The following is a 24250-nucleotide window of genomic DNA, read 5'->3' as shown; positions in this document are numbered from 1 at the left end:
AACATCAACATAAGTATGCTATTGCTCTTGAAGCAGGAGCTGTAATGGATTAATAGCTTTTTTATCAGTGCTTCATTTGACACTGACGCCCCTCCTTCCAGGTACACAAATGTGGTGTTGTACAGTGTTGTTTCGTTGTGCATGTGTGGGCGAAAGAGTGTTTGTGAGTGATTGAAAGAAATTAAATCATTGTGAGTGAGTTAGAATGAGCAAGTGAGGTTGTGGGGTGAGCAAGTGATTGTTAAATGGAGTGGGAGTGAGTCAGGGGTGCCGCTATTAATAGTGCATCAGATGCAGTTGCACCAGGGCCCAGAGGCCTAAGGCGCCAACTAAAAACCTATTTATTAAGCAGAGCACCTGATCCCCAGGAGTTCAAGTCAGAGTCCTCCTTCACCAGTGATTGTGAGTGAGGGTCAGTGATTGTGAAAGAGTGGGTGTGTGTAAGTGCATTTGTACGTGAGAGTGAAAGTGAGAAACAGTCAGTGTGAGTGTATGGGTACATCTGTGTGTGAGTGACAGGGAGTGGGAGTGACTATGAATCAGAATGAGTGAGAAAGTGACTTAGAGTGAGTAAGGGGGAGAGAGAGTGAATGAGAGAGAGTGAATGACAGAGTGAGTATAAGTGAGAGTAAGTGAGTGAGTGTGTTTGTTAGTATGTTTTATGCTTGTGAGTCTACTGCTGGTCATGACAGATTCAAAATATTTCTCAGCTTATGGGGACATCCAAGATAACTTGCCGTCACTGACATTTTTAAGGTCATTCTTGGCATAAGGGAGGACACCAATTAAAAATGTAGGCCCTGCCATAATGTTTGCAATTCGTGTTATGGGGGAACTCCTATGGCAAAATGATGGTGCTGGCTTTCTGTAGGTAATACTTGGCAACCATGGCACATTAGGGATGGGAGGTCTGATTGGGGGAAGCAAAACATGAGAAAATGCTAGCTCTGACCTACTGGGTGAAGTTCTTGACATTTGGGGCACCAATTGTATATGGACAGTATCAATGGCAAAGTTCTGGTACTAACATATTATATGTAATACTTGTCATAAAGGGGTACCCATGACAAACCTCTGGCATTGGCCCTCTGGAGGTAATTCTTAAAATATAGGGGGCACCCAGCACAAATTTTGAGAACAATGAGGTAAACCCATGGCAAATATTACACCCTTAATAAGAATCAAAAAGAGAGGGAGGAAAGATACTGGAGCCAGTTCACTTCCCCTGGTATATATGATTTATCAAAGAGAACTAGCTCTGGAGTGGGTGCTCCTAGCATATGTTTGTTTTGGAAAGGAAAGACATATGTTTATAGTAAGGCCCTCACTCACCAACCTACTTGGTGACATGCTTCATCACCGGGACCCACCCAAGGCACCGAGTGCACCTCTGGTGTGCTACGACACCTAGATACAGCAGAGCTGGTATTGTGCCATGAGAGTGCAGTGAAAGGAAGTAAGTGAATGTTAAAAAAGCTGTCTTAAGGGTCCCTGGGATAAAAAATGACTATTTTATTGAGTGGGCCCTTGGCATTTAATAAAAACGAGAGTCGGATATTTAAGGAGATCTTAAGGTAACTCCAATATCATAGTCGGTCAACATGTTTCAGCCATGCTCTCTTAGTGGTTTGGCTTTCTTCAGGACCTATATGTAGTGCAAAGTGAGTGGTCTAAAAACTTGTTATTAAAAGACCATATATGTGACACACGCACAAAGGTATGATATGTGGTAGAGGAGAATTTCCTCTAGTGGCACTTTCACAGGTTGGTGAGTGAGGGCTTTACTATAAACATAATGTGTTTCCTTTCCAAAAAAAACATACGCTTGGAGCACCCACTCCAGAGCTAGTTCACTTTGATAAAACAAATATTACACCCTACCACTTTCAGGGATAGCCAACCACTACTGATACCCGGGTAAATGTCACACCTGCGATTATGCTCATGTCATGTCAGAGGGAGCCAATCAGTCAGGTTTCAAAAGTTACCCAGGTACCCTTGATGAGTATAATGACTGGCTCCCAGGCCAGAACATCAGTCACTCTAGTTGTAAGTCTCTGGTAGACGGACCACATTACCAGGGTAATCCGCTCCTGTCTACACCTACCGTCAGGGTGGCTCATTCCTTTCCCCTCTCAAGCAAAACTACTCAGGTTTCTAGAACAGTACAGGTAGTTATTCCTCTAGATTAGATTCCTTTTGTTGCCGCCTCACTTTTGGGAAGCTAGCTGTCAGGCAGATTTCAGCTCTGAATGCACAGTAGTCCTCTAGGTTCACTTTGGAGTACCCCTTCTTTGGTTAGAGGGAACTTGGAACTGGAAAAGCAAGTTGGGCAGCAGTTCTCACTATCATACATGGATGGCAGGCAGGTGATGTGTTGGCCTAATGGCTAGGACGCTCGACCTCGGACCTGGGGAACTGCGTTCGAGTCTCGGTAATGACGCTGAACATCCTGTGATTCTGGGCAAATCACTTAATCTCCCCGTGCCTAACAAAAAATAAAATGAATGTGTGTCCTCATGTAACGTAACTGGTGCTATGTAAAGCGCTCTGATACCTGATTGGATTCGGGTCAATTTCACGATATATAAAACTCTGCAAAAGAAAAAAAGATGTGGTCCCTTTCAGAACCAGTTTGAGTCGGTTCTCTTTTCATGCGTTCTCCTCAGGCTGTCTTCCAGACTCTGACTTTATCTTGAGTGACGGTTTTCACAGCAGTGATGTTTCAATTCTGTGGTACCCACAACAGAGACACAAAGAGCTGTTAGCAGTCTGCACCCAACTACCAACAGCCGCACCAGATGGTAAAAAGGAAGAGAGACGAAGTGATGGCATCTTTTTAAGGGACCTTTTAAACCCTGACAACCGGAACTGAAGTACCATTTTTCACTTTACCATCCACCATATGGCAGTTTCAGGAACCTTAATCAGCAGCTCTTTATGCCAAAAGGACCTAATTGAATATCTAAGGGAAAGCCTGTCTTCTCTTTCTCGACTACAGTGTCTGGGTTCCCTCCCTCCAGAGTCAGAAATGTCAGTAATACAATTCCACCGGCTGGGAAAATAATCTCACCTTCATCTGGTGTTCTTGATTTGAGCAGGAGTTTCTAAAATGGAACCTGCAGGTCCGTGTCACTCTGAATCACTCACACACTTGTGCAGTATGTAACACACTTCATGAACACAATATTCATTCCTCCACGCACCAGGATTCCAGGTTCACCTTTGGCAGTGGAAATTTACTGTTAATGAGTAGGCTTCCACTGCTGTGACACAGCTAATAAGTCCTGGTCATGTTAAGATCCCTACAAAATACAATATGCTGCCACCACCACCGCTATACACATGAATCTGTGATGGGGGCAGTAGTTGTCTGTCACTACTGAGCACTCTCTTGGTGCACCCATCTAAGTCCAGGACAAGTCTAGAACCAGTCTCATGTCAAAGGCAGGCTTATGCCTTCGTGCATACTAAAGCGTAACGTGAGGCCGGGGCCAAAAATCCAAACATCAGGATACCAGAAACTCACAGTTAGGTATACATTGCAGGAGACATAAACCTACACTATGCAGGGACATTACATTTCCCAACACCAGTGTAACCAACATCCATCATCAGTGGCGGTGGCTCCCGGGAAGCAGTAGTGGGGCGAGGATGGGGTTTAAAAAAAAAAATCACTAACCTGCTGACCGGCTGGCCGGCCACTGCCTCTCCTCTGTCCTCTTTGTCCTCTTCCTTCCATGGAAGCATGAAGCACCCAGGCTTCCCTAAGCCAATAACAATGCTGCAATGCAGCATTGTAATATGGTCTGAGTGCCATTGTTCAGCGCTCATACAGGTACTGGGACTGGGAGCCTGGGCATGTTCTCCACCCAGGCTGTACAATACAGTGGAGAACAAGCAAAGTGCGCATGACTGTTTGGCCGGCCGAAGACGGCCGGCCAAACAGTCATGTGTACTTAGAAAGTGCCATCACTCTTCTCCCTGCTCTGCCCAGCCCCGTCCCTCCATGCAAAACTGCCTCAGCACTGAAAAATAAAATGATAATAACATTGCATTGTTATAATTTTATTTTTAATTTTTGGCAGTGCAGAAAGGTATTGGGGCGATGCTCCTCCGCCCCTGTCCATCATGACCGCAGTCCACTTCCACAACTGGTGCAGCAGCGCCTCTTTCACTCATCTCCAGCATCCTCTGATCCTCAAGAACACTTCATGCTAACTGAGGCCCTCTGAGCACATCATTCTGACAAACGGCATCACTCAGGAGGGGCTGGTTTTGGGAGTCTTCTCACAAGTATCTGAACCGCGGAGCACACACAGGAAAGGAGATGTGGGGGGGGGCAGATGCTTCCCTGCTGCAGGGCCGCTGTTGGCGACTCAGCACTGCTGAAAACTCCCCTGCTTTTGCTGCAGGGCAGCTGTTTACATCCTGTGAGATAGAATGCAATGGTGTAGAGTGCAGTGGCGTAGAGTAGAGTGGTGCAGAATATGGTGGCGTAGAGTGGAGTGGTGTAGAGTGCATTGGCGTAGAGTGGTGTGGTGCAGAGTGGAGTAGAGTGGCATAAAGTGCAGTTGCGTAGAGTGATTGGCACAGAGAAGTTTGGTGCAGAGCAGAGTGGAATAGAGGGCAGTGGCGTAGAGTAGAGTGGGGCAGAGTAGAGTGGCATAGGGTACAGTGGCAGAGGGTGCAGTGGCGTAGAGTAGAATGGTGCACTGTAGAGTACAGTGGCATAGAGGGCAGCGGTGTAGAGTGGAGTGGCCCCGAGCAGAGTAGAGTGCCATAGAGTGCAGTGGCATAGGATAAAGTGGTGCAGAGTAGAGTAGAGTGGCATAGAGTGTGGTGGTGCAGCATACAGTGGCATAGAGTAGAGTGGTGCCAATTAGAGAGGTGTAGTGTACAGTGGCATAAAGTGCTGTGGCATAGAGTGCTGAGGCACAGAGTGCTGTGGCATAGAGTAGAGTGCAGTGGCATAGTGTAGAGTGGTGCATAGTAGAGGGGCATAGAGTGCAGTGGTATAGGGTGCACTGACATAGTGTAGAGTGTTGCAGAGTAGAGTAGAGTGGCATAGAGTGCAGTGGCGTAGAGTGGAGTGGTGCAGAGTAGAGTTGAGTGGCGTAGAGTGCAGTTGCGTAGAGTAGAGTGGTGCAGAGTAGAGTACAGTGGCGTAAAGGGCAGTGGTGCAGAGTTTAGTACAGTAGCAGTGCCGTGGCAAGGAGTGCAGTGGCATAACATAACCTATCATAACGTGTATTTGTAAAGCGCAATCATCACCCAAGGGTCGCAAGGTGCTGAATAACAGATGTTTATTGTTACATAACCGTACTCATTTTATCGACCTCAGATGGATAAAAGGCTGAGTGGACCCGCTGGGATTTGAACCTCTGACCATGAGGTTAAACACAGGCCCCTGTGATGAACGCTTTAATCCACTGAGCCACCAGACCCAGCATAGAGTAGAGGGGCATAGAGTGCAGTGGTGTAGAGTGGCATAGAGTGGAGTGGTGTTGAGCAGGCTCAAGGGGGAAGGGAGCACACTGCCTCTCATCCCAGTGCAGTTCGCCCCATTGCATTCTGATAAATGAATGCAGTACGCTTACTTCAAAGTTGCTGTCATTTTTCCCCAAAGTTGGTGTCGGTAGTGCTGTTATCTCTGGACATGTGTTCTGGGTTTAGCCTCTCATCAGTAGAGAGCAGGGCAAAGTCACCTGGGGTTGCTGGAATGCTGCACAAGTCTTCACAGGTCACAATACTACTCCACAGGAACACAGGTGCATCCCAGGTGAGTGTGTAAGCTTGTTGGCTCAAAGGAGACTTTTAAACACAAGGGAGGGAGCACACTACCTCTCATCTGAGCACAGTTCATCTCAGTGCATTCTGATAAATGCAGTACACTTACTTCAAAGTTGGTGCAGTTTTTCATCAAAGTTGGTGCAGATAGTGCTGTTATCTCTAGACGTGTTTCTGGGTTTAGCCCTTCATCAGTAGAGATCCGAAATAGTAGAGAGCAAAGAAAATTAATCAGGGGTTGCTGTAGAATTGACTGGTGCAGAGTAGAGTAGAGTTTCATGGAGTAAAGGACAGTGGCTCAGAGTACAGTGTCATAGAAAGCAGTAACGAAGAGTGGAGTGGGGTAGAGTAGAGTGGTGTCGGGTACAGTGGCATAGAGTGCAGTGGCCTAGAGGAATGCGGTCAAATGCCTACATCATAGACCCAGCTCAAGTTCTATGGGGTCCTTAATCCTTGAAGAGAAGCCACTTTCAAGGGTTTTCTCAGGGTTTCACAGAGACAATGCGCTGATGAGCACTGTATTCTAGCAAAGAAGAAAAATGCCACAGAAACAATGTTTTACTCTGTAAATTATATTTCACACTTTACATTACAAGCATACGCATATTCTATGCCACAACGATGGACCTATTTGCTGCAATGAATGGGATGATTTGCTTACATTTTTGGGCAGAGGGGTGGGAGGCAAAAGAGGCAAAATGGAAGGGGAGCGGGTGAGAGGGAATAGAAGCAACATAGAAGGGGGTGGGTAGGAGGGAATAGAAGTTACATGGCAAAGGATGTGGAAGACGGACTGAAAACACAAGCACTCATATGCAGCGCTTGTACACGAAAAAAGAGTAGCTCCAAAATGGGGAGCAGTGGAAGCACACAAGTGCTTAGTCCATGCTCCAGGGGAGGGTTAAACACATGACGAGGACATGATGCACACATGCCTCGACAAATGGGAGCAAAGCAAATGAGAGTGATGCTTAAGCTAATGAATGGCAAGCGATGAGCTGGCTGTACGCCCACTGAATGTAAACAAAATGTCTCACATAGATAGTGCATGCATGCACTGTCTAGGTGAAACCTAAAAAGGGCTGCACAATGTGAAGGTTGTGTATGTCGATGTAAGAAATGCATGGACTTTGAAGAAAGTCTTTTTTTAAGGATGTGCGAAGTTGCAAAGCCTGATGACTTCCCCTTGTAGACTGCATTTTCTAAGCTCATCAGATTTGCTAATGTAGTTTTTAATAAGGATGAATAAGAAGGGACCTGTTCTTCAGCAAGAACGTGCATATTGCTGTACATTGCTGGGAGGGGCAACCCCTTACCCCGTCTTGAGCAGTGCCTCTCTGCTCCCTTCCCCAGCACTGGAAGTCACAGAATGGCACTTCTGGACCTGGGTAAAAAAGCTAATTTGGCCGTCTAGGTGCCATTGTTCTTCCCCTCTGCCATCTGAATGGCAGCAGTAAAACACAATGACAGCATAGTGCTATGTTATAGATGTTGTCAGGGACATATGTTTAGTGTTTAGTATGGGCTCTTTCAAGGGTACTATCCTAGAAAATTATAGTGTTCCTTAATATGGTGACAGTAACATTAGATTGCTACTTACTGGCTGCTGCCACTAACGTTGCGGGTGTGTTGCTGCCAGTGACCAGAGTGCTGATTACTGAGTTGTGCTTAATGTTGCTGGGAATGGACAATTCAGCGACACTGATGTTACTGGTAGCACCCACAAGGCAGCATCCAGTCGTGGCTGCCATGGCATGTGGGTATGGGGGCAGGGGGTCGCAAGGGGAGGTTAATTTAATAATAAAAACCAGAAATATTTAAACTTACCTTTCTGCCGGCCGGGCCCCACGTCTTCTCTGCTCCTGCTCTCCTGTCTCCGGCAGGAACAGGAAGCAGGAGCATGCAACAAGGCCCCCTCCCCTAAGCCAATCACAATGCTGCAAGCAGCTTTGTGATTGGTTGGGACACCGCCCAGCTAGGGGCTTTTGGGGAGGCCATTTTCTCCATGCAGCCTGATTTGCAGCCTGCATGGAAAAGGGCAGAGTGCGCATGACTGGTTTGGGCTGCCCCAAGGGCGAGACCAAACAGTCTTTGCGCACTTGGGAGTGGGCAGGCACACCACTCCTCCCCTGCTCTGCTCGCAGAGCCACCCCGCCCACCCGCAACCAAACATAAAATGGTGATAACTGAAAGTTATTACCATTTTATGTTTCTGTTTCTCGCACTGCGAGAAAGCAGTGGGGTGACGCTACTCCACCTTAGTGGAGGAGCCGCCCCTGATACCTTCCCGCCGGGTCCCGCATCTCTGCTCCTGCTCTTCTCCAGAAGCACAGCCAGGCCGCAATGACCAATCACAATGCTGCAATGCAGCATTGTGATTAGTAGGCACTAAGGCTCCTCTGACCAATCACAACGCTGCAATGCAGCGTTGTGATTGGTATTGAGCACTCTGGTTTAACGCTCAACCAGGGAATGGCAAACTGGGCTTGTTCTCCATGCGGGCTGTAATGCAGTCTGCATGGAGAAGGGGAAAGTGTGCATGACTGATTTGGACAGCCCCAGAGGGCCGACCAAACAGTAATTGTGCACTTGAGTGGGCAAACCACTACACCCCAGCCTTGCGCCGTGCGCAGAGCAGCCCCGCCCGCCTGCAAATGAAACATAACATGATACTCAGATGCGAAAATGATTGGCATTGCAATGCTTCATCGGGGTACTCTTTATATAAATTAACAAATGCTGAAGGGTACGTATTAAAGTAAGGACAGGTTCATTGCTTAGGGAAAGTATTGTTTCTGTTTGGTCCAAGACAAGCTATAAAAGACCCCCTCACTAGCCCAGGTTGCACCAGTTTTCCACTGAGTAGTAGTGGGAATGGGGTCTAAGGGCGTGTCAGGTTTGGAGTCTGCCAGGAGCCCTCAGTTCAAATTTCCACTCCCCCTAATTTGAGTTATGTAGGTCAACGTTCTCTCCCCCTCCCTATTTCCCAGTCCCATCACCTGTTACATTTTGCATTCATACTGCTTAGTAATATGACAACAAATACAAATGCCGTCATCGTCATGTTCCAGATTCTCTCCCCTTCATGACCTCTGAAAATAAACAACGAGTGGTGTAAAGGGACTGGCCATCCTCTTTCCACACCCAAGAAGGGCAGAGGGCATCATTCATCGATAGGTAGGCAGACAGCAGAGGCACCGCCTTCGCCACACCATCTGTGGCTGGTTTGCTGCCGCGCCTAGAGCGTTACGCCGGGCCTCCAGATTGGATGTACGCTAAAACAAAACAGCGACAGCAGGTTTGTTGAGCCGTAGTGCCGTACAGCAGCTGATAGCAATTATTTTTTATCACTGAAACAGACCCCCAAAATGTGCCTTTCTTTGTAAACTCTAAACTAGAGTCCCTCAGACACTGGGAGGTTTCTACCAGCACATGAGGACATTGAGGGCCTTTTGTGTCCAGAACCACCGTGGAGATGGAGGTCTTTGACATGGATCATGTCTATCAGAACGACGAAGGCTTTCCTTAAATATGTTTGCCCTTCTATTGCCATTTTCAGCAGCGTCTGGTGCGCGCAGTGGTTCCTGATGAAAGAGCTGGTAATGGCTCCATCACAGGGAAACGCATATATCCAAGAGCTCAGAGGATGGGACAGTTACACGTTTTAGCATAGACCCTGTTACCTCTAAACAATCCCATATGTCTGTTTCTTATGCTTCCTGTAGTACATAAGAGTCTCTTGTGAGGACTGGGCCATATATCTATGCAACGAGGCGCGGTCTTAGCTGGAGAGTTGGGTGATAGGGTGAAGGGCAGAGTGAAGATTGTCCTTCAAACTATACATACGTAGGTTCTCCATTTGGCGTGGTCTGGGAGTCCAATGATTGCATCTCACACACATGCGCACACACAAATACACACGCACACAAAAACACACACAGACATGCAATAGAATACACACACACTTTCTATCTCTCGTTTTCTCGTTCTCTCTCTTTCTGTTTAGAGAATTGTTTGTCATGAATCACAGTCTAGCACACTTCCTGGGGTTCTGGTCTACCAGCCTTTTGTTCTGTGACCAGCACTCACCCAGGGCAAGGTAGGGGACTGTTTGCTGGCCGGAAGCATATGCAGGGTCGGGTACCCTATTCTGATGACCTCACATGTCTGCCCTCCGTTGGGCATTGCTGTGGTCTGAATGTAGCTCGGGTCATCCACTGAAGCAGTAGGGTAACATGGCATCCCTGGGAATGCCCATCAATGGCTCAAGAAGGACCAGGTGACCACCTGTCCAGGTTTAGGGCTACCTATGTCCTGGCCCTGGGGTTGACCTTGGGTGGCACTGCCATCAACAGGAGCTTGCCCACAGATCCTTTACCCTTTAATAAAGGTAATCACTCTGGTTACCTGGTCACATGATTCAGTCGGCAGTGTCTTTGTTGGGAGGGACCTCTACATTCCTCTGCTGATCTAATATTTTGAGCGGTGCATTTATTTCAATATCCTCTTTTGAAAATGTAAACCTTTGTGCACAGGGGTCAGTCGCTCTACCAGGTGTATTGATGCTTCAAACTCAGGCGCCTATCTGCTCTTTTTTCTTTCAGAAGGGCAGCATCTGGGGAACTTGATGACCAAATATGGATACATTTACCCACTGCAGGAACCAAAGAACCTTATTCTCAAAGCAGACAACAGTCTGTACCGCTTTCAGGTGAGCAAACTAGTCTAAAGTTCTGGCCAGACATGTGAACAAACAGCAGCATTGTGAAGGCTGCTGAGAAGCAGGTTCTGCTGAACGATTGGCTGGCGTTGGGTTGTGGGAATGGAGTATGGGTGATGAAAATAGCAGAGTGCTGCATTATTGATGCAGGGTCTATAAATGTGCATGCACTGACTCAGCTGCCAATCCAGTCTAATGCTTTTTCACTTTCAGGGGCATTTTGGGAGTCCTGCGATCCCAAGACGAATGGAAGCCTTTGTGAGATTAATGAGACCTGCTGTCTGTTCACGAGGACGAGGGAGCCAAAATGGCGACTTATGTTGAACTGTCTCGCTTACAAGCCATTGTGCCATAATCCTTGGTCGGGAAATTCTCTACAATATCTATTCCATTCAACACCTTAAATCAAAAGGAAGTTAACCAGAGCCCCATGCCCCCACCCCTGCGCCAACACCCTTTAGACCTTTCTTAGCATGGTGTGCAATGGAGCAAGGAGGGGCCGGCTCGTGCTCAGCTCCTGTATCATTAGACAGGGGATTTGAACCATTCTTTTATTTAAAAGTACACTTTCCTTAACTCTTCCAGCATAATGGGACGCATACAAGGTCACCACCCTCACTGCTGTCTCCTCACCTGGACCATTTACCAACAATGCGTGCACCTGAGAGTGGACATTTTCTCGGTCATATTAACATGGCAATCCGTGCACACACATTGTTAGCTGCACAAAACAAAGTGACAGCTCAGCCTGGATATCTAGGCCTTTAATCTGCACACTCATGTACTTCACACACTAAATATATGTGCATCGAACTTGACAAAAATAACGTAGTGCACCACACGCAGCCAGGCCTGTACTAAATACATATAGAAGCCGTGTCACATACCTCCCCATGTCGCCCCCATTCCAGTGTCCGTGTGGCTCAGTGCCAGGTGTGCATGAGATCATTGTGCTGCTTGTGCGGGTAGGCAACTCCATTGTTTAGAGCCGAGGTTGGAAAGATGGCCTGGGAGAGAAGCGTGAATGTCATATCTCCAAATGGAGCACGTCTAAGAGTAGTTGCCCTATAAACTGCTGATTTAGAAGTAAAGCTCTCCGAAGAAGTACACCATATCTTGTGTAACATTCAATATCACTGCACGCTATTCTACTCTGCACCACTGTATTCTACTCCACGGCTCTCTACGCCACTCTACTAGTTACACAAGCGAAGAGGAGGTCTTACCCTGTTTTGCGAATTGAAGTTCACTGTTGCATCAAACATCAGCCAGTTTCAAGGTTAACACAACAAGGCAACCCCCTGTGTACAACTGTGGAGTGTTTGTGCCAAAAAAGGAGCAAGGTGCAGCAGGTTGATGTTCTAGAATATAGCTCTGTTTGCTGTCCCTTCATAAAAGAAACAACAAGAATGCCCAATCTAAGCTGAACAGGCAGCTAGATGAAGACAGCATTTCTGCAGGCAGAAGATTGCTAATAGGCATTCAGCCTTGTGCATACATTTTCCTGTGCTGGCTTTCCATTTTTGTGAATTGTACAGAATGGGTGTCATCACCAGAGATATAAACTGCCTGTCGTATGAGAGAGTGCAGAAGGTGGACAATAAAGCTGATGATTACAACGTGATGTGAGGTTCAGCTGCTGAGTAACATTAGGACTTTATTGAGGTGTGTTGTGTGTTTTGGGGATGTGCTTGTAAAGCTCTGTTTGCAGTATAAAGCACAACTGATTATGGTTCAGTTTTGGCTTATGTTTGGTCTTTTGTGATTCTTGTTCATTTGTTTATGTGTGAGATACCTCTGTTGCGTGCACATACTAGGTCTGCATATGCCTATAACGGGAATATCTGGGGCATGTGTCAAAAGGAGTTTGCTTGTCAGTGAATTAATGAGAGGACAAGCTGGAATACCTATATGCTTGGGCTAGAAACATCGTTTCTTATGTTGCAGTTCTCTATGAGTCAATGAGTGAGTGAGTAATATTTAGGTTCAAGCCTATCAGACAGCACAGCTGTCTCGTTTGCTAATGACATTTTGGGGACACTCGGAAAGCTTCCCTGGGAATGAATTCTGTCTATTACTACCATTGGCTTCGTGGTTTGTAACTCACATTTGCTTGCTTTCCATTTGCTGGCTCTATTTCTTTTAGTCTGTCCAGCTTGAGTTCATCCTTTCCCTTGCCCAAGCCCTATTTACTGTATTCTTGCACCAGTTCTGTAGACAGGCCTTTAAATCGTGTTCTTGTCTTGTCACATTTGCTCTGCATTTAAGAACAGAGGCCCTATGTGAGGCACTGTCTTTCAAGGAGCTTGGTGTTCACTTTTCTTTCTCTGACTTCAAAGTTAGAGGATTTATAGGACAATCATGCTGGCAGCTGGGGTTGTACTTGAGAAAGGCTGTATGATGCAATTTTTCTAGCACACAACAAAATGTAAATGTCTGTAAATGAACTGTGCAGACATTTCAGAATATTTCGGAATTAGAAAAACATAAATAAAGCACATTTGTTTGTAATTCTGAAGTGTGGTGGAAACAAATATTTTATTACGATTAACGCAAATCAATACACTAGGTGATAACATTTCCACATATTATTGTTTGTGTACCGTATACTTTTATCAGTAAAACTGTATGTCTGTGCAAGTGTAATGGTAATTTCTATTGAAGATGTATTGTCTGTAATGGCAGTACGCTACCACACCATGCATACTTCACTTTACTTCACTCAATGATGCACACCACCCCACCACTGCAGTCCACTCTGCAACACTCCGCACTGCATCACTGCCTTCTACTCTGCACCACTCTCCTCTATGCCACTTGACTCTATGTCTCTCTACTCTACATAACTCTCCTCTATGCCAGTGCACTCTACTCCACACTACTCTACTATGCACCATTGCACTCTTTGCCACTGCACTCTACTCCACTCTACTCCACTCCACTCAATGCCACTCTACTCTGCAACACTGCACTCTATGCCACTGCACTCTACGCCAATGCACTATACTCAGTACCTCTCCATTCTATGCCAGTGCACACTCTATGCCAATCCACTCTAATCTACTCTTCACTCGATGCCACTCTGGTCTATGCCACTGTACTCTACCATGCACCACTCCACTCTAATCTGAAACAATCTACTCTGCACCACTGCACTTGGCACCACTGCACTTGGTGCCACTCCACTCAATTCTACTCCACTCTGCTCTGCACCACTGCTCTCCACTCTGCGCCACTGCATTCTACACAATTGCAATCTTAAGTGCTTTACTCAAAACCAATGCACTCTAAGCCAAACTACTATGCACCATTGCACTCTATGACATTATGCTTTGCACTGCAACACTTAACGCCACTGTAGTATATGCAAGTGTACTGTACGCCATTGTGCTCTATCTCACTGCTTTCTATACTACTCTATTCTACTCTGCACCACTGTACTCTACTCCACTGCTCTCAACACTACTCTACCCTGCCCCACTGTACTCCACTGCACTCTACACTACTGCACTCAATGACAGTCTACTCTGCAACACTGCACTATATGCTACTGCAGTCTACTCTGCGCCACTCTATGCCACTCTATGGCAATGCACTCTATGCCACTACTCTCTACCCTCCACCACTGTCCTCTACTCTATTCCACTCTACACCAGTGCTTCTATGCTAATGTACTCTACACCACTTTAGTCACAACCAATGCTCTCTACGCCACTCTACTCTGCACCACAACTCTCTGTCACTGCACTCTACTCTGCACCACTCTAATCTCCACCACAGCACTCTACTCCAATCCACTCTAAGCCACTGCGCTCTATGCCACTGCACTCTTCTCTTAAACAATCTACTCTAAGTCACTGCACTCAACTCTACTCTGCACCATTTCACTCTACGCCCCTGCAATCTATCCTGTGCCTCTCCACTCTATTCTATGCTGCTGTATTCTACGCCACTGCACTCAATGCCAATGTACTCTACACCACTTTATTCAAAACCAATGCACTCTATGGCACTGTACTCTTTACCAATCTACTCTGTACCTCTGTACAGTACCCCACTATAACTCTACTCTGCAACACTTGACTCTATGCCACTGCACTGTAAGCCACTCTTCTTTGCACCACTACACTCTACAACACTCTACTCTGCAAAACTACACTCTCCGCCACTGAACTCTCAGCCCCTCTATTCTGCACCACTCTACTCTGCACCACTGAACTCTATGCCCCTGCACTCTACTCTGAACCACACTCTACTCTACACCACTCTACTGAACTCTATGCCAATGACCACTATGCCAATGCACTCTACGTCACTCCACTAGATTCTACTCCACTCTAATCTACTGTGCAACTCTGCACTTTGACAGTGCACTCTCCACCACTCTACTCTGCACTAAAGCACTCTATGCCACTGCACTCTACACTGCAGCACTGTACTCTGTCCCAGTGCCTCTACCCCACTCTACTATGCACCACAACTCTCTTTCCCACTGCACTCAATGCCAATACACTCTACGCAACTACTCTATGCCACTGCACGCTACCCTGCACCACTCCACTCTATGTCACTTCACTGTATTCTGAAACAATCTACTCTATGCCACTTGGCTGTACTCCACTCCGAGTCCCTCTCTTCTACGACAGTCCACTCTACAAAACTCCACTATACGTCACTGTACTTTAAGCCATTGCACTCTATGCTGCACCCCTCTACTCTGTATAACATGACTAAAACATATTGGCAAAGCCAATAGGTCTTGCATAGGCAAAACCTATAGGCTTTGCCATTTTTTCTGTGAGGGCCCAGCTGCTCCACAACACAAGGTTACCTGTGACTTCTTGCTTCCCCACTGGGAACGGAGTAGTGAATTTATTGGGGCATTTGCCTGAGTAATTATTCTGTACCTCCTGGTTTTGAAGAAAAGCCCCTTGAAAAAATCAACAGTGTCCTGTGCATCACACAGTACTTTGCTACCCCAGTTCAAGTTTTCCCTTTTACAAGGTGGTAGGCTACTTAAACAGGTATTTATTGGTTAACACTAGAGTTGTTATGTTATGTGATGTAATGTGATGTTATGCTATGCTACGTTACGTTATGTTGATTAGTTGAGAGGATTGTCACCTGGGGAGGGGCTAATTTGGCACTGAGCAGGTGAGAAGTCTACCCTCACCAAGGGCAGGTGGGAGGTTGTTTGTGTAGTGGGATGTCATTTTACGCTTTAGGAGTGAGGTGGGAGAATGCCCAACCTCTGGATCGGATTCTGCGTATGCTTGGGATGTGTGCAAGTAGGAGTCCAGCTGCGCGTATGTGTCTGGATTTTTTTTTAATGAGAATACAACTCTTAAGGTATGTATTGCCAGTGTTGTGTAGTGCTCTGAAGGTGTGAGTAAGGAATTTAAACTGTGTTCATAGAGCCAGTAGAGCTTCTTGAGTTGTGGCATCATGTGAGTACACGTGAGAAGGTGAGGGTGATTCAAGCTGCTGTGTTCTTAATGGTCTGCAGTCTTCTGATGCGTTGTTTGCTGATTGAAGCGTAGAGGTGTTCCCTTAGTCTGATTTGCTAGTGACAAGGGCATGTGTGACAGTTTTGTGAATGTTGTTCGGGAGCCATCTGAACATTTTTCTTCAGCATCTTCAGAGAGTGGAAGCAGAAAGCTATGACCGTTTCCGCATGTAACCTCATGTTCAGTTTGCTGTTGAGGTAGGATGACCCTGATGTTCTTGGCGTTGGTGCTGGTGGTGTGTGTGGATTTGAGTTCAGCCATCCAACAGGTGGAGTCTCATGGCAAGGTGTTCTTGCCGAACATTATGACTTTTGTCTTGCCGGTGTTGTGTTTGAGACTGTTGGTTTTCATCCAGTTGGTGATTTTGATCATGCAGGTGGTGAACTTATTCTGGGTGTTGGGCTTCTTGTCTAAGAGGGCGAGAATGAGTTGAGTGTCATTGGTATAGGACGTTAATGCCAATGGCATGGATCACGCTGTCCAGAGGGACCATAAATGTGTTGAAGAGGGCTGGGCTAAGAGACAAGCCTTGTGGTAGTCCACAGCGGCTGTCTGAAGAGCAAGGGGCCAGGTTGATTGCTTGTGTCTTGTCGGTAAGGAAAGAAGGAAAGAGCAGATCCAGTTGGGACCAGGTCCTTTGATTCCAATGAGATTCAGGTGCCAGATGAAGATAGGGTGGGGGATATTGTTGAATCCTGCGAAGAGTTGTCGTCTGTGGGCAGTATCTGTGCTTTAGCTGGTTCTGAAGCCAAACTGTGTGATGTTGATGAGCTGGTAATTGCTGAGGTGGTCAATGAGGCTTCTTTTGTTGAGTTTCAAGTAAGACGTTGGCCGAGTACACTAGCACAGAAATGGACCTGCAGAGGGTTTCTTGAATACAGGGAGGACTATGTCGTGCTCCAAGTGCCCAAGAAGGTAATGAAGGTATGGATGTGTTAAGAATTGGTATGAGTTCTTCGCTGATGGGTTGGAGTCCTTCGGTAAAGGCATGATGGGACCAGGGATCCAAAGGTGCCTGAAGTGGATAGACTTCATGTTGGCAGCAGACTCGTCCTTGATGATGGCGTGCGATGAGGTCAAGATTGCTTCTTTGGTCAAGACGGGGAGAAGAGTTGTGTGGTCTGTGGGGTCCAGTTGGGGGTCGAAATTGCTGTATGTAGAGGTTATCTTGCTGCATGAGAATTCTGAAAGCTTTTTGAAGAGATCCTGTGAGGATATGATGCTGTTGGAGGCAGCCGCTGGTGAGGGGAAATCTTTCATGGTGGTGAAGATCTCTTTCTTTGCTGGCATCCATGCATTCTGCAAGTGCAGTGCACTTGGTGTTCCAGATCTGTTGGTGTGGCGCCTCAGGGTGGATTTGAAGGTGTTTTTGTCTGCGTTGCCTTGGCTCATTCACCATCAGTGTGATAGTTTGTCATCCTGAGATCCTCTGTGTACCAGCCGGCTTATGGCCCTGATCTTGTGGCTTTGCTTTACCTAAGGGCTCCCATTGGGTCGGTGCAGGCAGTGAGCTAGCTGTTAAAGTTGTTGGTAGCTATTGGCAAGCAGTTCAGGCCGGGGTGTGGAGAGAGCAGTTGTCCAGTACTCTTCTGGGATGTTGTTCCTGTTCCAGTGGGCAGGTCAGCAGTGGATGATCTGTAGTGGTGCGGGGATGCTGAATCTGATGAGGGCATGATCTGTCTAGGTGATCGATATAGGATTGTCGACTGAGAATCCAGAGTCCCTCGACTGCAGTGATTATTTAAAATTATTAGTGATATTGGCGGATTAGTTATTTTGTGAATCTGCACACGACTGGGACTACTGGTGGCTTAACAGAGCTTCTGCTGCACATGGGTGGAGTTCTAGCACAGTCTACATTGGTGAGAGATAACAAATGAAAAGGAGAGTTAAATTCTATACAGGATCATCTGTTACAAAATCATCGGATGTTTAAACTGTTCTACAGCAATAGATCAAGTAGTCATGATGTGATGAATAAACGTTTTTCAGGAGTCTTGCGGGTTGCTTTGGTTCCAATTTTCTTCAAAAAATGCCAATTTGACAGAAGCAATCAATTTGGCTCAGCCAACGTGTTTCGTCCCTGTGGGACTTTATCAGGGCTTGATCAGGAAGAGCCACAATGGATAAGATACAATGTCATCATAAATGTAAGTTGTCCAATTTAATTCTCAAAGGAAGAGATGATTAATATGGAGGGCAACAATTAATCTTCAAGATACATGTATCGTAGGATTAAGATAATCTTAAATCGGAGGATGAATGTATGCAGTATCAAAGTTCGTAATCCCGGGGATATGGAATGCTCCGTTGGAGCCTGGGCAGTATCACTTGGATTCACCTCAGATCGAATGCAAGCTGTGTGCGCTGGGCCGACGTTGTCCGGCAATAAACTGGTACCCCTGCAACTTGTTGCATGTGGCTTGAGGCCCCACACTAACCTCATGAAGATTGGGAAACATCTAAAACCTTGGCTCCTCACATTTTGAATGTTTGTTAAATTCCATCTCAGCAGTGCAGTTGTGCAAATCCAATCCCACAGCGGCAAGAAGCTTTTGTGATTGTTGTGCTCAAAAAAAGTTTAACATAATGATATAACTACTGTGCATTAACATAATTTTTTGTATTCTTTATAGACACCCTATTTCTGGCCAACACAGCAGTGGCCTGCGGAGGACACAGACTATGGTGAGTAAGAAATGTGGCAGATCAGCTGTATGTAAAAAACGTTGATGAAGACATTTGGTCCTCATGTAGGTAGCTAAATACCGGTCGGTAACGGCCGAAATTCGGTAAATATCCCGTTACCGACCGGTATTTAGCTATTTGAGATGTAGGGGGCATATTTCAGGATTCGGTAATTTACCGAATCCTGAAATGATATGTAGGAAACACTCTAATGAGTGATGAGTAGGAATTAGAATTCGGTATTTACCACCAAATATAGGTTGGTGATAAATACCGAATTCCTTGCAAAACGTGATATTTTGCAGATGTAAAAGTGCCATGTGGCAGACATACATGCCCTTAGGGCATGTATGTGCGCCACATGTGCACACATGGACGAATCAGGGGTGCAACAGGGTGTCAATGTGACACCCTGCCACCCATGATACTGCCTCCCCCATTACCGATTCGGTATTTACCGAATCGGTAATGGAAACTGGCTTCCCATCCATTCCTTTGGGCCTCCTGGCCCATAGGAATCAATGGGAAGGTATGCCTCATTACCGAATCGGTAAATCCCGATTCAAAATTACCGACTTTTTCCGAATCGGTAAATTTTACCGAATTATTACCTACATCACATTTACCGATTCATAAATACCGAATCGGTAAAATTCGGTATTTATGAGTCGGTAAATGTGAAGCTACCTACATATGGCCCTTGGGATCATAGAAAGTATTGATAAAGAGCCCGGGGGAAAACAATGTGCCCATACCCATGCCTTCTCTTGAAACACAGACGCTACATAGTTTCTTACCCTGCCTTTACTGTAATTACTACTCAGAATCATTGTTTCTGCTCATGGCAAGACCTTAAAAGAGGTATATACACTCAGTGCTGGCGCTACCATAAAGCACCTTCTGGCAGCTGGCGAATTGGGTTACCCAGGAGAGGGAGCAGATTATACTGGACTGCCGCTGAGAGTTAAAAAAGCATGCCTTATTCTGGGTAAGAAAGCATGAAGACATCATATGCTGTCTTGCTCAGGGCACCTAAAATGCTTGTTTTTTTTCGCTATACTATAGCGAACCGATCACTTCTTTTTTCCTGGTTATGCATCTTCCCTTGCACACAAATGTTCCCATGCACTACCCTTATTGTTTAGTCAGAGATAATACTCCGAGATCTGTCTTCTGTATAATGACATTTATAACCTCACGACAACCCAGAGTAAGACCGCCCCCAATTTTTGCCTGATTTGAAGTGTAATGACACTTCCATCTTTTGTGGCAAACTTATTTCATTCAATAAATACAACCAATGGGCTTTCGTTTAGGCTTCTTCAGCCACTGGTGTATTTCGCACAAGATCTTTCAACCATTGGCTTGAGCCATTGTCAATCACATCTTGGATCAGCCACAAGACTATTTTAGTCTAATCTTCTTTCTGTTGACTGTTTGGTTGTATCCTGCCGTCTCCTATGGAATGCATGAGGGACTATTATACATATCAAAGTACACAAACATTTCATTCTATAGCTCATGTGCGTATCATGTGCACAAAGCAACCACTATTAGATTTTGCCTCATAAAAATTCTTTTTTCCCCCCAAAAATCATAATAATAATAAACAGAGACATATATCCATACATTTATCTTCATCAGCCATCTTCCTCTATTAGTCTGTTGAAGTGTCATACATACTTTACGTCCACCTTCCACAGCATACAGCTTGAGGCAGTGAGCCAGTCGCTGGAGTTGACTGACATTCTCACCGGGAGGGACGATGTTTTGTTGGTGCACATGTGCGCATCCGCCAAACATTAATCTACTTGAGTGCCAAGGATAGTGGGCCAGTCTCTAATTTAATTTTTGCTTTCAGTTCACAATTCCTTTTTTTTTTTGTGAGATGGGTCTTTTTTTCTTTTTCTCTTTTTGCAGTATTAGCCAGCCATCCTAAAAAGCACAATTTTCACTTACGCATTAGCTTCTTTTACATCTAGTGCCGATTGCAGGTGTTTGCATGAACAAATTTAAATAAAAGGCCACAGGATTGCCAGGGCAGACCCAATGGCTTTGCCAGTGCTTGGTTTGATTGTTTTGCACTGCACCATGTATTTTGCTTTTGTCTGTGCTCGAGCGCGGACGTCCAGCCCTTTGACTTAGCAAAGCTTCTTTTAGTTAAGAAAATATCTCTCAAGGAACCAGTCTGCTGCACAATGCGAATATAAGCCTTCTTTTCTCGGGTCTAGCCTGTGTCAGGACGCCTCGGTGGCAAGAACAGTATGAGGTGACAGGGATGCACGGGGAGGATGCGTGGGTTACTCTGAGATGCTGATGACGTCTCTCCAGTGATATTAATTGTTAAAGATACTCACTGGAATGCTTTCATCCTTCTGGCAGTCAGTGAACTCAGGTCTTGCAAATTTGTTTCCAGTATGGGAAAGCATTTTTTTTCAATATTGCAGTGTTTCTTCCAGTAAATTAAATAGAGGTCGGGACTGACGAGTTTACCACCCATGCACACAAAGACTACCCATGGAGCTGGGCAGGATTGGATATTTTGGGCCATGTGAGGTAATCAATGCTGGTGGAAAAGCTACATCATTTCTTACCTAAATGAAATGCTAGAGATAAAATAGTTGGCAGTGACAGTCTAAAACAACTGAAAGTGTCTATTATTTCTCGGTTTAGCCAATATTTTCACACACTGTTTTGTGGAGAAACCCTGGCAGGATATGGGAGAACAGGGCCACAGTCGTGTTCTGATCTGTGACCGAGCTCCCACACTACACCAACAGAGGAATGAGACAGAGGCAGACTAGTTTAAAAGACGGCAGTCAAGCAATCTGCAGACAGAAGGACAGCTAAAGTGACTACAACATTACATTTAACCCCACCCTTAAGAAAAAAGAGAAAAGGAAAAGATAAATGAGGAAAATTAGACAACGTGTTCAGAGCTTAGGTAAGTTCATGGTGGTCTGGCAGGATGGATACTTAAAAAAAATCTCAGACTGGTATGACGCCGTGGGGTCATCCAACGAAGATGCCCGTTTGTTGCTGAGATGTCCCAACGTCATCTTGGCCTTCTGGAACTTTCAGTTCTGGAATGTGTGTCCCACAGCTCATGCGCTGGTCATTACCTCTTTAGTCACTGATTCCTCTCAACCCTCCTTGACATTAAGCGGTCAAGAAGCAAGTTCCTCCAGTAGGCAGGACGCTGTCCTTAGCAGGGTTTAAGTTCTTGAAACAGGTCCTGAGGACAAAGATACAAGTAGAGGTAGAAGTAACTTTTCCAATGTTCCTCTTACGGCCAGCCATGGGTTTTCTGACATAGCAGGCAGGGAAAGTGTTTTCTTTCTTCTGTTCCACGCTGGTTCTCAAGTGCTAGTAGGCCAGATATAAGTTTCAAAGCAGCAAATTATATGCCATAGGTAGCTGATCCTAATCCACTCTCTACAAACCTCGCCACAGCCTAGATGTCCACCGTTACCACAGTGTGATATAATTTGTGATTTGGGAGACTATTGGTTGGCACTAAAATCCTCATAAAACGGAATATTCCAAATTATTGTAACAACTTCTGCAGGCACCTCTCTAGAATATTCCCCAGAGCACCAGAGACAGAGAGTCCAGAATGCCCCTCGTTTTGAGAAGAGCTCGATGATGGCACGGCTACTCTTTGGCAAGTATCAGGGCAGCACCCAAGGTCAGCCTGTGCCCTTTGGATATTGGGTCAAACTAACCATAGAATTCAAATTGAATGAAATGAAGATGATCACTACTACCAATCTTGTGATCAAAATTCAATATCCAGTATTGATTTATGTTTATCTGCATGAGACATGAGTCCTGGATAAAGGCTGTGAGGAGGCTGTGCATCTCTCTAAACTTCTTGTAATTCATTTTGAAGTGTGTGAAACATCTTGTAATATTTCCAAGGAAGGGGGGAGAGAAGGTTAAGCTTGCTTTCGCTACACTTCCTATCTATTTTATCTATAAATCCATGAGGGGGAACCCACTTACATTCTTTACAAAAGTCTCCCTTAGTGATCCAGTAGGGACATCCCCATTTTGTTAGAAGGACCCTCACCACTAGGGTTAGTCAGTTTCATGCGTCATCACTAGGTCCTCACCTAGGGTGGGCTCAATGTTAAACAAGCATTTACAATGCAATGGTCTCGGCATTGGTAAAGTTAGAGCTATTGGCATTGCTCATGACATTATTTTTGTTTATGTTTTTAAAACATTTAAAGAAACGGCATTGTCATGAGCAATGCCAATAGCTCTAACTTTAACAATGCCGAGACCGTTGCATTGTAAATGCTTTCTGGCCGGGCTGCTGCTGTTTTTGGAGCCGCGCTGGGAGCTCTGGCATGGGCAGGGTGCAGACAGGCTTCTGCCTGGGTAAAGGGCTGGCGTGCCAGGCGTCAGAGGGGCCCCTCCGAGTAGGGACTCTGCTCTTGCTGGACGCCGAGGCCCTGATATGTGGCTGGTCAGGCCTTGCCAAGCTCCGCACCAGTGCTTACAGTCTGCAAGAGAGCGATGCGAGTTAAACGCTCGCTGCTGACATCTTCAGTGAGCTTAACTTGTGATTTTGCGCCTCAAAAATGCCGACTCAACTTTTCTTCATCCCGATGTCCTGTAAAGTGAGGCTCATGATACTGGAAAATAGAAACCTCTTCTATTTAAATCACGAATGTCCTCGCTACGAGTGGTCCGGTGTTTGAGACATTAATAACTGTATCCATAAATTCCAATATCAAGTTTTTTTCGATTTATTGGATGCCAGGACTAACGCCCGTTACAAGTTTTGCCCCGAAATGTAACAGAATGTCGGTGACTCTTTCTGCAACAACATGTTAAGTGGATGAAACATTTATGGAAGCAGCGAGTATGTAACGGGTGCGAAAAGAGAGAGGAAAGTCATAACTCCGGCATGTGCGAGAAAAGGATTTACCACGTCTGTAGTAATTATCCACTCGTCTATGAAGCGCTATATGAAAACAGGGTGTCATGTAGGCGCACCAGCCTGGCAGGGCTTTCCCTGCAGGTCAAAGCGCGTGCGGATTTCTGATGCTTCCAAGCGCATGCCTGGCTCTCAGCTCTGCCTCTCGCAACCCATATTGTCCCAGAAAACAAACATTTCTCCTTGCAGATTATAATGTTTATTTTACACTTGGCCTTCTCTAACCCCCCTCCCCCCTCAGTCTGACTCGCTCCTTTACCACGCTCTGCGAAATGTTAACTTTAATTGCGCGCGCCCGGGATCGCAGCCCTTCATTTTAAATTTCTACGCTTCGAAAAACGTGGCTGCGTTTAAATAGGATTAAACATCTTTGCGAGAGCGTTGTGAATTGGATCAGAAACGGCTGAACGGGTGGGAGCCGGGGTGGGGAAGGTGCCTGCTGGAGCGGGGAGCGGACCATCTCTGAGGTGGGGGGCGCGGATCAAGGAAAGTGTCGAAGAGTGGGGGGTGGGTGTGTGGTGGCGCCAGGACTTTGCAAGGCACGAATGAATTGCTAACCCATCCGTGCAGTTGGAACCCCCACAATGAACGCCTGCT

General features: G+C 46.0%; 1 protein-coding gene across 1 annotated transcript in view; it reads left to right on the top strand.

The window, feature by feature from the left end:
- RGS9 (regulator of G protein signaling 9) overlaps positions 1–24250 on the top strand; it is a 714724-nt gene that overhangs the window by 261357 nt on the left and 429117 nt on the right. Inside the window, exons 4-5 of the mRNA XM_085617281.1 lie at positions 10395–10501; positions 18654–18705. Coding sequence (XP_085473407.1) covers positions 10395–10501; positions 18654–18705 — 159 coding nt within the window. The remainder of the gene's footprint in view (positions 1–10394; positions 10502–18653; positions 18706–24250) is intronic.

Source organism: Triturus cristatus, chromosome 7 (genome assembly GCF_964204655.1).
Source record: "Triturus cristatus chromosome 7, aTriCri1.1, whole genome shotgun sequence".
NCBI classification, from domain to species: domain Eukaryota; kingdom Metazoa; phylum Chordata; class Amphibia; order Caudata; family Salamandridae; genus Triturus; species Triturus cristatus.
Note: the sequence above shows the minus strand (reverse complement) of the source record. Positions and strands in the feature narration are given on the sequence as shown.